At 39.2% G+C, this 14,004-nt stretch overlaps 1 protein-coding gene across 1 annotated transcript in view; it reads right to left on the minus strand.

The window, feature by feature from the left end:
- Positions 1-14,004, minus strand: part of DMD (dystrophin) — a 1,498,644-nt gene that overhangs the window by 1,310,466 nt on the left and 174,174 nt on the right. Inside the window, exons 5-6 of the mRNA XM_077807212.1 lie at positions 10,763-10,951; positions 10,218-10,399 (exon numbers count right to left, since the gene is read on the minus strand). Of these exons, the coding sequence (XP_077663338.1) occupies positions 10,218-10,399; positions 10,763-10,951 (371 nt within the window). The remainder of the gene's footprint in view (positions 1-10,217; positions 10,400-10,762; positions 10,952-14,004) is intronic.

A 14,004-nucleotide genomic window follows, 5' to 3' on the forward strand; every position in this document is an offset into this window, starting at 1 on the left:
TTTTCAATACATATGGTGAACATATACCAGATTTCCTTTGGCCTCCTTTTACCGTAGGATAGCAATAACAGCATTGCACTGCTCCAGAAAACTCTGATGCTCTGACCCGCTAACCCTCTTTTTGAACTACTGGGTCACTTCTACTGTTATATAGCATCAGAAAATCTCTCCTCTTCACTGACTGCTTGCTTTTGTTTCCCCCATATTGAAGAATGTGCAGTTTTTCCTTACGTTTTCTATGGCTGCTTTCCTAGAACATGGGCAGCCTCATCGAGCTCATCTTTAAGTAATATTTTTCTTCCCTGGAGGATGTATTTGTCAACCAAATTAATTATAATTTATTCAGGGAGAATAAAATCATATGTTGCTACAACGCCAGGTTGTCATCTCTCATTCTTCCATTGCTTTTAATTCTTTCAAGGACAACCCTAATAATGAAGAAGTCATATTTTGATGATTTATCTTTTAAGTTATAACATATGCACATATAAAAATGACATATTTAGACCTATTTTTCAGAAATCTCTCTTTTCCAGCAGCGGCTCCCATCTCCTAATTTTATGGATGGAAATCTAAGTGTGGCTCTCATAATTGTCCATGGATCCATGGAATAAGTGGCAGGATAAAATCAGTCAGTCTGGCACTGGTACATTCCAAACCAATGTAAGGAAAATTCTTTTTCCACCTCCCCAACCCGCAAAATGAAAATAAATTGCTCATTGCAACATAATGTCACCAACACCAAAAACTTAGCAATGTTCAAAAAGTGATTGGGCATCTATATGGAGGACAACAATATCTAAAGTTGTAATAGACACTGCTAACAAATTTTGGAAGAGATATTAAATTTCATGCTCAAGCCAATCTCCAGCTATGAGGAATTATTGTTTCCTATGTGCTATGGTAATACAAATAACAGTTCTGCTCTTGGATCAGGAACCCATTGCACTGTGGGCTGTACTGAAAGTGAGATGGTCCCTGCCCACAAAAGCTTACAATCCAAGTATAAAACGAGATAACAGAGAGAGGAGAACCAGAAAACAATGAGAAAATTGGTTAGCAGGATAGGCAGTGGGTCTCGGCACAAGAGCAGCCTACTCACGGCTGGGCTGCATGTAGGCACCATAGCAAAAGTGTGTCGTATAGAGAGATTTTAATTAGATAATGAAGCAGTTTTGTAGATGTTTATAGGGAGCTTTTCCCAAGCATGAGTGCAGCATGGGAGAAAGCATGAATGTGCTTGTTTAAAAATGTAACAAGTGAGCAGTGGAGGCTGGCAACATGGGCTGATCAGAGTTGGGAGTCAATGCCCCCCTTCTCCCCCCTTTTAGTTTCCCCACAGAACCCAGATTCAGACATGGGAAGAATAAACCTTGTCGGCCTGGTTGGAGCCAGACGGGGGCATTTCTTAATAGTTCCCCCCCTCACCGCACTGTTCCCTAAAGGACCCTTGGGGTATTCTCTGAATTTTACCTTATTTTTGCTATTGTTTCATTTCCTGTTTGTCTGTCCCATCCCTCCCACCCTCCCCCAACCAATGGCCTGCCTCCAAGAGCCTCCTCTGATTTAACTCCTTGCTGTCAGGTTGGATAATATCAAAATTCTCCATGTATGGCCAAAGCAACGAGCTATGATGATGTTTTTTGCAGTAGCATTCTGAATGGATAAGAGCAGGACAAGATTACATTTGTTTAGGTGAAAGAAAAGGATATTGAAGTAATCGAGATAGGATATGAAGAGGACTAGACCAGGGTTTGAACTGTGTGGATGGATAGGAAAGACTATATCAGAGATGTTATACAGAATCTTCCAGAAGTAGATGTAAGTCTAGATGTGAGGACCTAGAGAGGTCTGAGTCAGTTTACGAGCGACAGGCAGGATGGTCTTGAAATCTTATCCTTCCTCTTGGCTTCTGTTACTCTGTCCTCTTCTGGTCCTCCTCCTACCTCTATAATTTCTCCTTCAAGCATGTTCTTTGGAGAATCATCCTCCTCCAACTTTCTATGGGGGGGTGTGCACTGGGCTCTGTCCTAGGTCCCCTTCTCTTCTCCTTCTACACCTTATCCACAGGCACTGACTTTTGCTTTTGTCAGTGGGTGCTCCTCTTCACTCCCTCTCCTCCCCATGCAAGCGTAATCTCACCCTCAAACACAAAAATTCAACTACCATCTCCATGCTGGAGTAGAGAGGTACTACCAGAGGTACTCTACTCCAGATCTGTCTTCTCCTGTTCGAACTAAAATCTCATCTCTTCCCTCTGACATCTTCTTGTGGATGGCCACACTCAGAGACATGATGTACTGAACTAGATGAACCATGGGTCTGATCCATTATGGCAATTCCTACATTCCTGGGTTCCAAATTCTGTCCGACTGTAGAGGAAACTCGTATCTAAATCCAAACTTGGTAGCTCAGATGTGACAGTGATGGGCATTGCATAAAAACCTAAATAAAACACAGCTGAATAGTCTGTGCCTGTCTCTAGTTGGAAAATATAATCATTTTAGGACACAATGCAATTGTAAACTTTGGTTCTATTTGATTTGGTGTTATCACATATTTTATTGTATAAAATGGATGGTATTCCGGGTCACGGTGGAAATCAGACCATTTTTGACTAGCTCCCCTAAGGCAGGTTAGCTGGATTTATTCCCCAAATAAGAAGTTGCTTATAGCAGCATGACAAAATGCTGCCCCACCACTGAAGAAACTCATCTCTTTAAAAACCTATTTCATGAAAAAAATGACAGGAAATAGCCTTCTTAGTGTGCAAAAGGAAGAGAAAACCTCAGTACCTGAAGGTTCCTTAAGCAATGTTGTCCCCCAGCGTATTCGGATTTGTAATGTTTATTTTTTCCTAAAACATGGCTTTATTAATTTAAACATGGCTTTATTAATTTAATAAATAGCAAAATCTACATTCTAGTTAATTCTGGAAGATACAGTGAATGACAATATTGGCATCAGTGTACTGTAATGAAAGAAACATCATTCCTAACGATTTCTACAGTTAACATGAATGCAGTGCAGCAGCCTGTCATAGATCAAAGATCAACCTTCATCTCTCACCCTGCAGAATAGAGACTCTCTTATCACAAGTCCATAACATTACAGAACATTGCCTCTTACTGTTCATATTTAAATCCAGAAACAATCATCCCTTCTGATATGGACAGGAATATCCAATATACTTGCTATTTTCACCTCCCCAGTGTAAATCAAAGATACAGACAGCATATTCACCCTTTAATGAAACTGCTTTACGCATGTATGTCACACACCTCAGATTAATCCACTCCTCAAAACAGTCTAGGATTATCACTTAAGCACGAACAACATGGGGAAATTAAGACCACACACACATACTTAAAAAAAAAAAAAATAAAGTGTATATCTCCATTTCATCCATGGTGTTTTTTATTTCAACTACAATTTCAGAAATTTTGAAATCATTGACAAATTAATCCCGATACATTATATATAGAGTATTAATTTGCTGTCAATTTGCTGATTTCAAAATTTCTGAAATTATAGTTCATATAAAAACACCACCCTTGGATGGCTGGCATGGAGATATACATTTTATTTTTTAAGTTAGCACTGTGTTGAGAGGTACTGGTCACTGGATGGATCACAAACCTCATTGAGATTGGTGGGTATGAATATATCCTTAAATTAACAGAACAGTAAGGCTAAATTAACCACAAGCCCACACCTAAGACGAAAGTGGTATGTGACCCTACCCAGGAGTTTGGACTTAAGGGGCGTTGAGTCTTGTTTGGCTAAGGTGGGTGTGTGCATGTGCATGCATGCGTGTGTGGACAAGAAAAACACACAGAATCAGAAAGTAAAACAGAGCAGCTGAAAGCACAGCGTATGACCCTGGAAGAAGTCTAGGGAAAGGTGTTTTGGGATCAGGGGTGCAGGTTGAATAATCTGTTTCCTGGTATTTGAGATCTTCTGTGTTCAGAGGCAGAGGATGTTTGTACATTCTTCATAAACAAACAACTACACCAAATAAATATCTGACCACCAACAATTTCTCTTTCTAACTGGAACAAACTACTAGATCCCAGATTTTTACTTAGCCATTTAGGTCAAAAGAGAGAGAATATTATAATGCGATATTTAATTTTAGTATATTTGTGTAAGTTGTGTGGACAGTAAGTATATTATTTATACATATTTGTTTCAGTGAGTGGGTATTTTAAATGAAAGATAATTCCCACCCCACCCTCCCCCCAGTGCTTCACATTACCGTGGCATTTTGGGCAAGACAAGTGTAGGACATCGAATTCAGAAAGGACCTCTTGGGTCACTGAGTGCAGTACTTCTTCGTGTGGGATGTCTTTCTTTGGCTGTTGCTAAAGACATACAAAGTACAGTAATAGTACTCTATATTTGCACCCTATTTTAAATGTGTAAAAGCCTTTCTATTTTGAAGTTACAAGAGAAATGAAAAACATGAAATTATTTGTGAAATGAGCAAAGTGGCTAGTTTTTACCTTGTAACTTAAAATAAATATCATGAAATGACCTCAACCTGAGGAAAAAATCAATTCCATTCTAACCGTAATTACACAAACAAAAAACAAAAAACTAAAACCGCACCACAACACGGATGAAAAGCTCTATATGAACTTCAGCTTATAGAACAGCATCAAAAAAGGGCTTTTAATGGAAGTGTGTTTACAATTCTATCTCAGTAATATAGCAATCTTATCAGACTTAATTTCCATTTATTGAAAATGGATGCCAAGGAAAAGTTTAAATACTTCTTGTCAATAGCAAGTCAAAATCATGTGGCAATTTTCTATTACAATTACATTTTTTTTTTAATTGTTAAACATTTCTTAACTATTGGCAAATTCCCTGAAAACCACACTTTTATTAGGTCTGAAATAATGCTCTGTTTACATGTGACAACTTCTCAGTGTCATCATGGGAGCTGAATTCACAACAGCAGAGACTTGTCCAATAGTGTAGGTCTGAGAGGATAATTTTGTCATACATGTGTTCAGGGCCTGTAAAGTAGTGTGACAGTTGTTCACTCTAGATCAGTTGCTTATAACATATTGTGATGAGGTAGACAAACCTCACACAAGACCAGGGGAGGAAAGCAAAAACAATTTTCCCTGGAGACAGGGGCTGAAGCCAGCCCTCTTTACTGCCTAGCTAGCGGTATCAAAACGGGAGGAAGTGCCTTCTGGCTGGAGGGGGCGGAAATGAAGGATAGTGCTTCTAAGCTGGGCTAAAGTGACACTTTTTGGCCTGAAGCAAAGCAAATCTGAGGGCTCAGCTGAGTATCCAAACTTTGGTAGATGGCTTGGACCAAACTTTTTGTTATCTTCTTGTTCCTTTTTAAAGAAAGGCAAGCTCCAGGAAGGGGCTTTATTTTGATCCATGCTCATACAGAGAACGTGGATTAAAAGCCACATTTAATTCAAACACTTAGGGTTTCCTAATACATCTTTAGTAAAATCAAGAACATTTGTCAGGTGTTTTAGTATAAGATGTTAACTTTTGGGTATTTTCTTCTTGTTATTTAGTAAAGAAAAGCGTAACAGTCAAGTTATATATGCAGGAATATCTACCCTAAACATTAACCTACTCACTCTTGTCTTCACCATAACATTCTGCCGTTTGCTGCTCCTGCAATTAGCAGAACTGGGCCTAAGCGAGTCCTAGACAAAAAAAAATCTGAAGATGTGTAGCCACTGCTCCACTTGTTCAAAGTGCTGAGTGACTGAATTCTGGGAAACTCTGTATGCTGCAGTATAACATATACATTTTAAACAATAATTTGTACATAAACGCAATATTTGAAAATGAACATGACAATCTGGACAAGACAGAGGGGGTGATGACTGTGGGAAGCAACCAGATTATTCATCTGTGATTTGTCCATCTTTGTAATGTTTGCAGCTTGAGGGTTTTGTTAGTCTCTGAGTAAGAACGTACCTGTGTCCACACCCTGCACACTATTGTAATAATCTTTGTACAAAGTATGGCTTTTGAAGTATCATTTGAAAACCTCATAATTCGTTGGTCAATATTGTCCTGATAAAATGTACGTGGCAACATTGCATTTGAAGTTATAAGATACCACTGCATGGTCTTCTTAACACATGTTCTAAACTCAGGTTGGCGAATAGGTCTGTCTCAAACAAAGGAATGTGTGTTCTGCTTAATTTGCATTTAAGCACTAAACAGAATCATCAAGCAGAAAGGGAAACAAAAGAAGCTCCAATTTGTGAGGAAAAAGCAGCAGGGAACATCCTTTCCTATAGACATTCTGACTCCTGAATCTCAGCAGGGAATGTTTCCCAAGTGGCCAACTGACAGTATCAAAAGGAGGGATAAAAAACCCAATGCACCTCTCCCTCTTTCTATTGCTATCCTTCAATTCATGCACCAGAAGGGACAAATGAAGCAGCCACTGAACTGGAGAAGGGATTCTGACCTAACAAGTTTGATCAGTAACAGATTGCTGAAAGCATGTGGTGAGAAAAACTTTGATTTGAATTTAACATAGATTGTTAAATTAGGCACCAGATCGGTTTTATCCTTATTTTTCCTATAATCATTTCTGACTTAAAAGTACTCACTTAAAATCTTGCTCTTTGTGGTTAATAAACTTCTTTTATTAAAAAAGATTTTTTTTTATCTAATCCAGCGTTTAAACTGAAGTGTCTGTGAAACTCCATTTGGGGTAACAAGGTGTGTGCATATTATTTCCATGAAAGAAATATGGACTTAATATGAATTTGTATTGTCCAGGAGAGGGCTGGGCAACACAAGACATACTTTTCTGGGGGGACTAGCAGTATGTTGGGGTCACCCTGAAGTATAACCTTGGCTTAAGAGCCAAGGTGTGGCTGGCTGGCTGCAGCACACATGCACGCACACACACACACACACACAAACACAGCTGGGAGTGACTTGCACAGCAACTTGAGGCAGTTTGTGAGCAGTCTAGGCTGGAGGCTACAGAAGCAAAGCATTGTAACTCGAACCCCAGGTTAGACAGCTGGGGCGACACAGCTACTCACGAGTCTGGATTGTACCCTGGGTATGTCAGTTAGATACGCTGATCAAATAGAAACAACTACCAAGATAGATATTCATCTGAACCTGGTCCTGAAATTTGAATGTCTCTTTGTTACCTCCAAATTGGATTACAGCAACTGCAGCGGCCTATACTTGAAAACAGAGGTGGTGCCGAATACAACTACGAAGATTTTTTAAGTGCAGTATCGTAGCATAAACACATAGCACCAGTGCACGCTGGCTGCAAACAGCCTTCCAGATGGAGCTTAAACTATCAGTTTTGACTTATAACGTTTTGAATGTCCTTAGTGCCCATCTATATTGAGGGCTTGCCTCCCCTCTCTGAGTTGGTATTAGCAGAAACACTAAAGTTGGGTTTCAGAGTAGCAGCCGTGTTAGTCTGTATCCGCAAAAAGAAAAGGAGTACTTGTGGCACCTTAAAGACTCACAAATTTATTTGAGCATAAGCTTTCGTGAGCTACAGCGGGACTCTTTGGTGAAGGAGCTGGTGGCAGAGCATTCTCTCCAAAGGCCCCTTGACTTTGCAAGTCACTGTGCTGAAATAAACGAAATGTATCCTCCCTTCAGGACATGCAGCTACATCCAACCTTTTGATCAGGCAACTGCAGATATGGCTGTGAGCTGGATAGCTTTTGGAAATTTGATTTGATTAATAACATTTTTGTTGCCTAGTAGTTGTATGTATTGCTGTGGGATTTTATTTTAATTTATTTTTAATTTTTGCAGCTTGCCTGTAAATCATTGCAATGCCACATAGTGGCCTCATCTTGTATCTCTCTACGAAGAAGTGCAGTGGCATAAGGACATGGACTAGAGAAACATGAAGACCATACAAAGTTTACAGATTCTCTGAGTAAGATACAGAATGGGGTCCCATCTGTTATGTTGTTGCAACAGTTAAATAAAAGTATTTCACTGAAATCTATGACTTCCAGCTGCAGTACTAGTAGCAGAAAACAAAAGTTCTTCATTTTAGCATTAAATCCCTGCTACAGTAAAAGACCTGAGTAAATTGATACATTTTGCACTGCATTTCAAATGTCACAAAAGCCAGGCTTTGGCAGATTGCGGTGAGTCAAGGAGAACAGGACCATGAGCCAATAACACTGTGTTCCCATAACTGGAGTTTAACTTTTGGATAGAAGCTGGTTTCAGTTTTTTGTCAAAATTTCACTTGGACCAACATTTTCCAGCTAGCTCTACTCTTAGTATAGACAGAAGCAGCTTGCCACTTAAAGCACAACTGCTGTGACTGTCTCAGAGACATCTGGATACCAATGTAGGGTCCTTCTACTTCATATCTAATCACCAACACCTTGGAGCAATCAATAAGCAAAAATAGACCTCCAATCCCAGGTCTTATGTACTTACATCCAGTTGATTTTACTGATGAGAGCAGCTATAGTCTACAGTAATTAATGTTGTATTTCTATAAACACACTGGTAATGGTTAGTTGATTTTTTTTTTAAATTCTCCCCTTGATTCATTTTTGGTAGAATAATAAATAAATTAAAACAGTAAAATATCTTACACTTCAGTTCCCTTAATTTTGTATAGAATCAATATGAAAACGGATAAGTTAAGTAAACAGAGCTCCATAAGACACAATATGACAAAAGTAAACTGTTCTGAAGTTGAGTTATTTTATGGAGAAGAGATTTAAGAGAGTCTCAGGAAATCAAAAGATAGGAAAAAATGTTGAAAACCTGGACAATACCCAATCCCGCTGAACAATCTGAAAGGCAACTAGTTTCCTTTGTAAAGGTTGAGGGAAGGAAACTTGAAGGGATATTTCCTGCTCCCATTTTTGCAATCATATTTCTGCTCCAATCCCCTCTACATCCACAACATCAGCCTTCTCCACTGTACCATGCCTGGCCTATAGAAAATTTTCTTCTACTGGATTGTGTATGGAAATCGAAATACAGAAAGTCAGAGTCCTGCAGCTAACCTGTAACTCATTTTTCTGCTTTTAATCCATTCTTCCTTTCTAAAGGCTTCAATTCCCTGTCCTCTCACTCCAGGGGTGAAAGTAACTTAAAGGAAATACCGGTATGCTGGAGTCCTCAGAAGGGGGCGTGACCTCAACCGGAAGAGGCGGGGCCTTTAATACCCAGGTTGAGAGCCCTGGGTTTTTTAAATCACCCCTGGGCCCTAGACATCGCCAACTGAGTCCCAGGGGCTCCCGGCTGCCGCCGCTACCCCAGGGCTCAGGCAGAGATTTAAAATGCCTAGGGCTCTGCTGCACTAGCAGCGGCTGGGAGCCCCTGATCCTTTAAATCACCCCCGGAGCCCTGCCGCTGTGACCCCAAGGCTCCGGCAGCCGGGCTTGGGAGGCAATTTAAAGGGCCCAGGGCTCCGGCCACTGCAGGGAGCCCCAGACCCTTTAAATCGCCAGCCTGGGAAACTGGTCCAGTCCGGCATGCCGCACCGGCTCTTGCCGGTATGCCGGACCAGACCGGACCAGTTTACTTTCAACCTCAAACCCTTCATCTTCTTCCTTCTTCTCCCACTTAATATCTACTGATCACCTTACTTTTCCAACCTTTCAATTTCCTTGTGAATGAAATGGTCCGTAACTTTTCTGCTCTTAAGAACATTATCATGATCTTCATCTTTTTGATTTCGAGGTTTACATCCTGGCTGCATATTGTGCAAAGGTGTACATTTCTGCCAAGCTAGCAAGTCTGGTAGTTAATTTAACTGCAGCGTAAAAGCATTGTGTATGTTATCTTTTCTTTAATATGAATATGAATTAAGTTACCAATATCATATCAGAACATTCACTGTTTACTTTGCCCGTATGTGTGTTAATAGATAGAAGAATAAAGTATCCCATTTTTAAATAACATATCCATTCTTATATTAAGTATTACATGTGAACAAATAATAGTTATTCTGTTATTTTATTATTGGGCACTTCACCTCTCATTTTAACTTAACCCCCATCTATGCAACTTCCATTTTCAAATCAACGTGAAAGTTTAGAGTCTGATGCACTCGAAATTGCAGATAAACTAAAATCTAGGATCAAGCATACATTTGCAATGAAGTATCACCCTCCCACCCCCGTATTATTGCAACCTAAAAATTTAAACATTGTGTGTGTGGGCGGGGAGGGGAGGGGAACACACATATTACTTACTTGCTTTGTTTTTCCATGCTGGCTACCCTGAGACTTTCCCAACGAGAATTAAGCAGATTCATTTGTTCTTGGATTTCATTTTCTTCATCATCTGAAAGCTTACCAACTGTTATAAGTTGACTCCCCACTTGCAAAACATTACCAACACGTCCCTGGTGAGCTGTTAATTCCATCATAAAGCCCTGAAAAAGAAAAGAAAAGTAAATCTTAACTAAGATTACAAGGAGGAGCGATACTTTGTAGAAATATCTTCAATTCCACATATTTTTTTTTAAAAAAGTATTAAGTTGGTTTAAACATTTATTTTAACTTTGGGACCCAATGTAAAAATAAATATATTCATCTTCTGTGTAAGAAGCAAAGTCTCCAGTGCTAAATTTAAAGCCTCTAAAACCAAATGGAAAAGGAAAGAACAGGGACTGGCAATAGCACCAGTGAAAATTGTATGATTTTTATGATTCTTAATGTACCATTCAAATAAATGAACAATAATTAATAGATGAAGTGTTTGCACTGGTTTCTCAGTCTCTGTGGTTCACATATACCTCGTGGGTGTGAAACTGCTCTTTGACTTCTTCTACATCACTGGATATATCTCCTTGTGCTTGTAATGCATCTTCAGTAGAGAGAAGCCATGTGAGTACTTCTTCTAAAGCAGTTTGGTAGCTGTCCAGGTCCACTTCTACCTCCATCAGTGAGCTGCCAAATGACCTGTCTTCAGGAGCGTCCAAATACTGATCAAAAATAAAAAATAAGAATTTTGGCATTGAGCAGATGCTAATTGCACAAACAGCTACATTAAATGAATAATAGAATGCCAACCTCTTAATTTTATAGAGCAATCCTCTATTTTACAGAAGAATTTTGATAAATGGAGGATCTGGGCCAATGTAAAGGCAACTATTTGAATTCAGTAAAGTAATGACTATGAAAAAAATAGGCTAAATTCAGAAACAAAGAAAATGAATATTTTGTCCTAGAGCTCATGTTTTTCTACATTTAGAATAGTTATTACGCATGATATCAAAAGTTAAAGGTACACAAATGGTGTATTCTTCGGTAAGTATATTAAATAATTTTCTTCATTTCTACTTCCTGCCACCTGTCATTCAAGCACTTTTCTCTTTAGAATGACAGAAATATATTTAATTTCTAAAGCATCTTGCATAACTACACCATCCTAAATGCTTTACATAGCAGTGAACTACATGTTGGTACCGTATCACCAGCATGCAGACAAACTGAGGCAAATGCAATATTAAACACTTTAAAATATTTTTTAAATATATGCAATGGTGGATTAGACTAATCTGCAGAGTATCATTTATCAAAGATCACATTATAAAGTTCACACAAGGTTGCAAGTCACCAGAAAAAAAAAATCCAGGAAAAAGTATCCACAATTATTATTATCCACTTTCCCCCCCCGAGGGCCACCCACACATCTGCTTGCAGTCAAGTGCCATTTACAAGCAAATACTTCATGCCACCATGCTGCAGGTTAGAGAGAGAGTGAACAGTAACAAGCAACATTAAGTAGCCATTGTCCCTTTCACCCAGTCCATCGGAGAAACTGTTATGAGACCGAGGTAAGAAATAAGGGGCTCCTGAAGATGGTTTCACCCTGCTAATTAGTGAACAAGTTGTAAAGAAGGAAAAAGGTAAATCTGATTGCAAGTTAGGAGAATAATGATTTGTTTTCATCTTGCTTTTATCATGAAGGATCCCAAGGGTGTTTTAAAAACGGATGGAGTACTATATAGTAATCACTTTGACTGACATGCAGACAGCTACGGCAGCAATAAGAGACAGGAACTGCTTAAACTGTGCACAGTGGTTTAGGATTGAAAGTGAAGGCTTTCTTATCCAATTGAAATTAAAGGGGGAATTTAAAGTAGGCAGAATGTAATTATTCAGATTGAAATTTGGCAGCTCCACCCTCATAAATAGTGCCAAAGGATCTTCACAGAAAACAAGTGGTTAATGTAACTTTGGCATTACATCCTAGCCCCAAAAGACAGCACCAATAATAAGCTGCCAATATTGTATGAAGAGGACCCACAAACATTTTCCTCATTAATGTGTGAAAACCCTATGTCTCAGAGGCATGTGCACAGCAAGAAAGCAGAGGCAAACAACTGATTTATGAGACAGTATTTTCTTGAAGCTGGGAAAGAAACTAAAGAGGAAAGAGGTAACAAGTAAGTATCCAAACAATTTCAGCTACCAACTAGCCCTGATAGTGCTTAGCTTATACATATCAAGATATCACATCCCAAGCTGAAATGATGCAGGAAGGTAAGAATATTAATCTTTGTTTGCAGTAATAAGTTCTCTCTTTTCATAGAGATTCACCATCATCATTATATCAGCAATTACTCTCCTCCTCTTTCTGTGAAACTGTGGTATATTCCCATCTCATCTATGAAGCATTAGAGAAATATATCAAATTCTAGCAAAATGGAGGCGAGAAACTAAGGTTATCATATTTGCAGCACCAGAGATCTGTGGTCAAAGGGTTAGTTACAACATACTGGACAAGTTTCCTATCTGACAACTCTTCCCTCCGTAGATCCAAAATGAATTATTTTCTGATCTGTGTTAAAAGGGCAGAATTTAAAAACACTTTGTCAACTCCTACTCCACTGAAAGGATATTTTTGAAAGCAAAGTGCTCCTAGTCATTTTGATCAAACTTCCTCATTCTCTCAGTTTCGCATGAAACAGTAAATATTGACTTTGATTTCAGAGTCAATAGGTGATCTGCATATAGTACAGTCAAAGCAAAATGACTCCAAAAAAAAAACTCCACCCACACATGCAACCCAAAAGATAACTGGCCACACTTGAACCACATTCAGAACTCAACATAAAGAGGAGGAAGAAGATGAGCAGGTAATTGGCATGTGGGGGACCACAACAGTCACCCTGACCCCAGGGAGCTGAAAAGTGTGGCGCAGGGCAACTGTATTGGAATTGTGAGCTATCACTGTAAGAACTGAGGCGGGCGGGAAGAGAAAAGCAGTTCTGGTCCTTCTTGCAGGCTAGGAGAAGCTTTGCAGAGAACTGTGCAAGCATCAGTCATTTAACACAGAAATGGCTTACAGTAAGGTAAGACAAAGTGTGCCTCTTTTAGGGAGTAGCCTGCTTTGTGTCTCTGTTTTTGGGTTCTTGCACTCGATCATTCTGAATTCTTAGAAACAAAGTAGTGTTACATTGGAAACTTCCAACAAGAACATTCAATATTTTTATCTAACTTCTGTGTGTAACATAACACAAACCAGCTAATCGTTCAATCAGGGCCACAGAGGGGACAAGACAGTTTCACTTCCTGCATTGGCTGACCACGAAAGGAGGAAGATTTCTCATGCACAGTGGAAAGAACCTAGATGTCTTCTTCCCTGCTGGCCCAAGCAGATGTCCCACCCTAGCAAGTAAGGTGGACATGCGTGATTTTTGGGCACATAATTTTCCTTCAGAATTTAGCCAGAAACAGATTGGGAAGGGCTGAAATGCTGCATATATGTCTATTTGTCCCCTGACTAGCTGGCCCCAAAAGTATCAGGAAGTTCTAAAGATCTCATAGAAAAGTCTGCTTTCATGAGACTTCCAACTCATTTTTTCCAGACTCAGGAAGAGTTTTTTAACATTTTGGAAAGCATCCCAATTTTTCAGTTGTTCTCCAAAGGGAACCCAGATTATAAACCCTTTGAGTTTCACCCATCCCAACTAGATACGTTTAAAAAAAAATCCCTAAAAGTAATGCTGTAAAAAGGACTCACATTTAA

Source organism: Eretmochelys imbricata, chromosome 1 (assembly GCF_965152235.1).
Source record: "Eretmochelys imbricata isolate rEreImb1 chromosome 1, rEreImb1.hap1, whole genome shotgun sequence".
NCBI classification, from domain to species: Eukaryota; Metazoa; Chordata; order Testudines; family Cheloniidae; genus Eretmochelys; species Eretmochelys imbricata.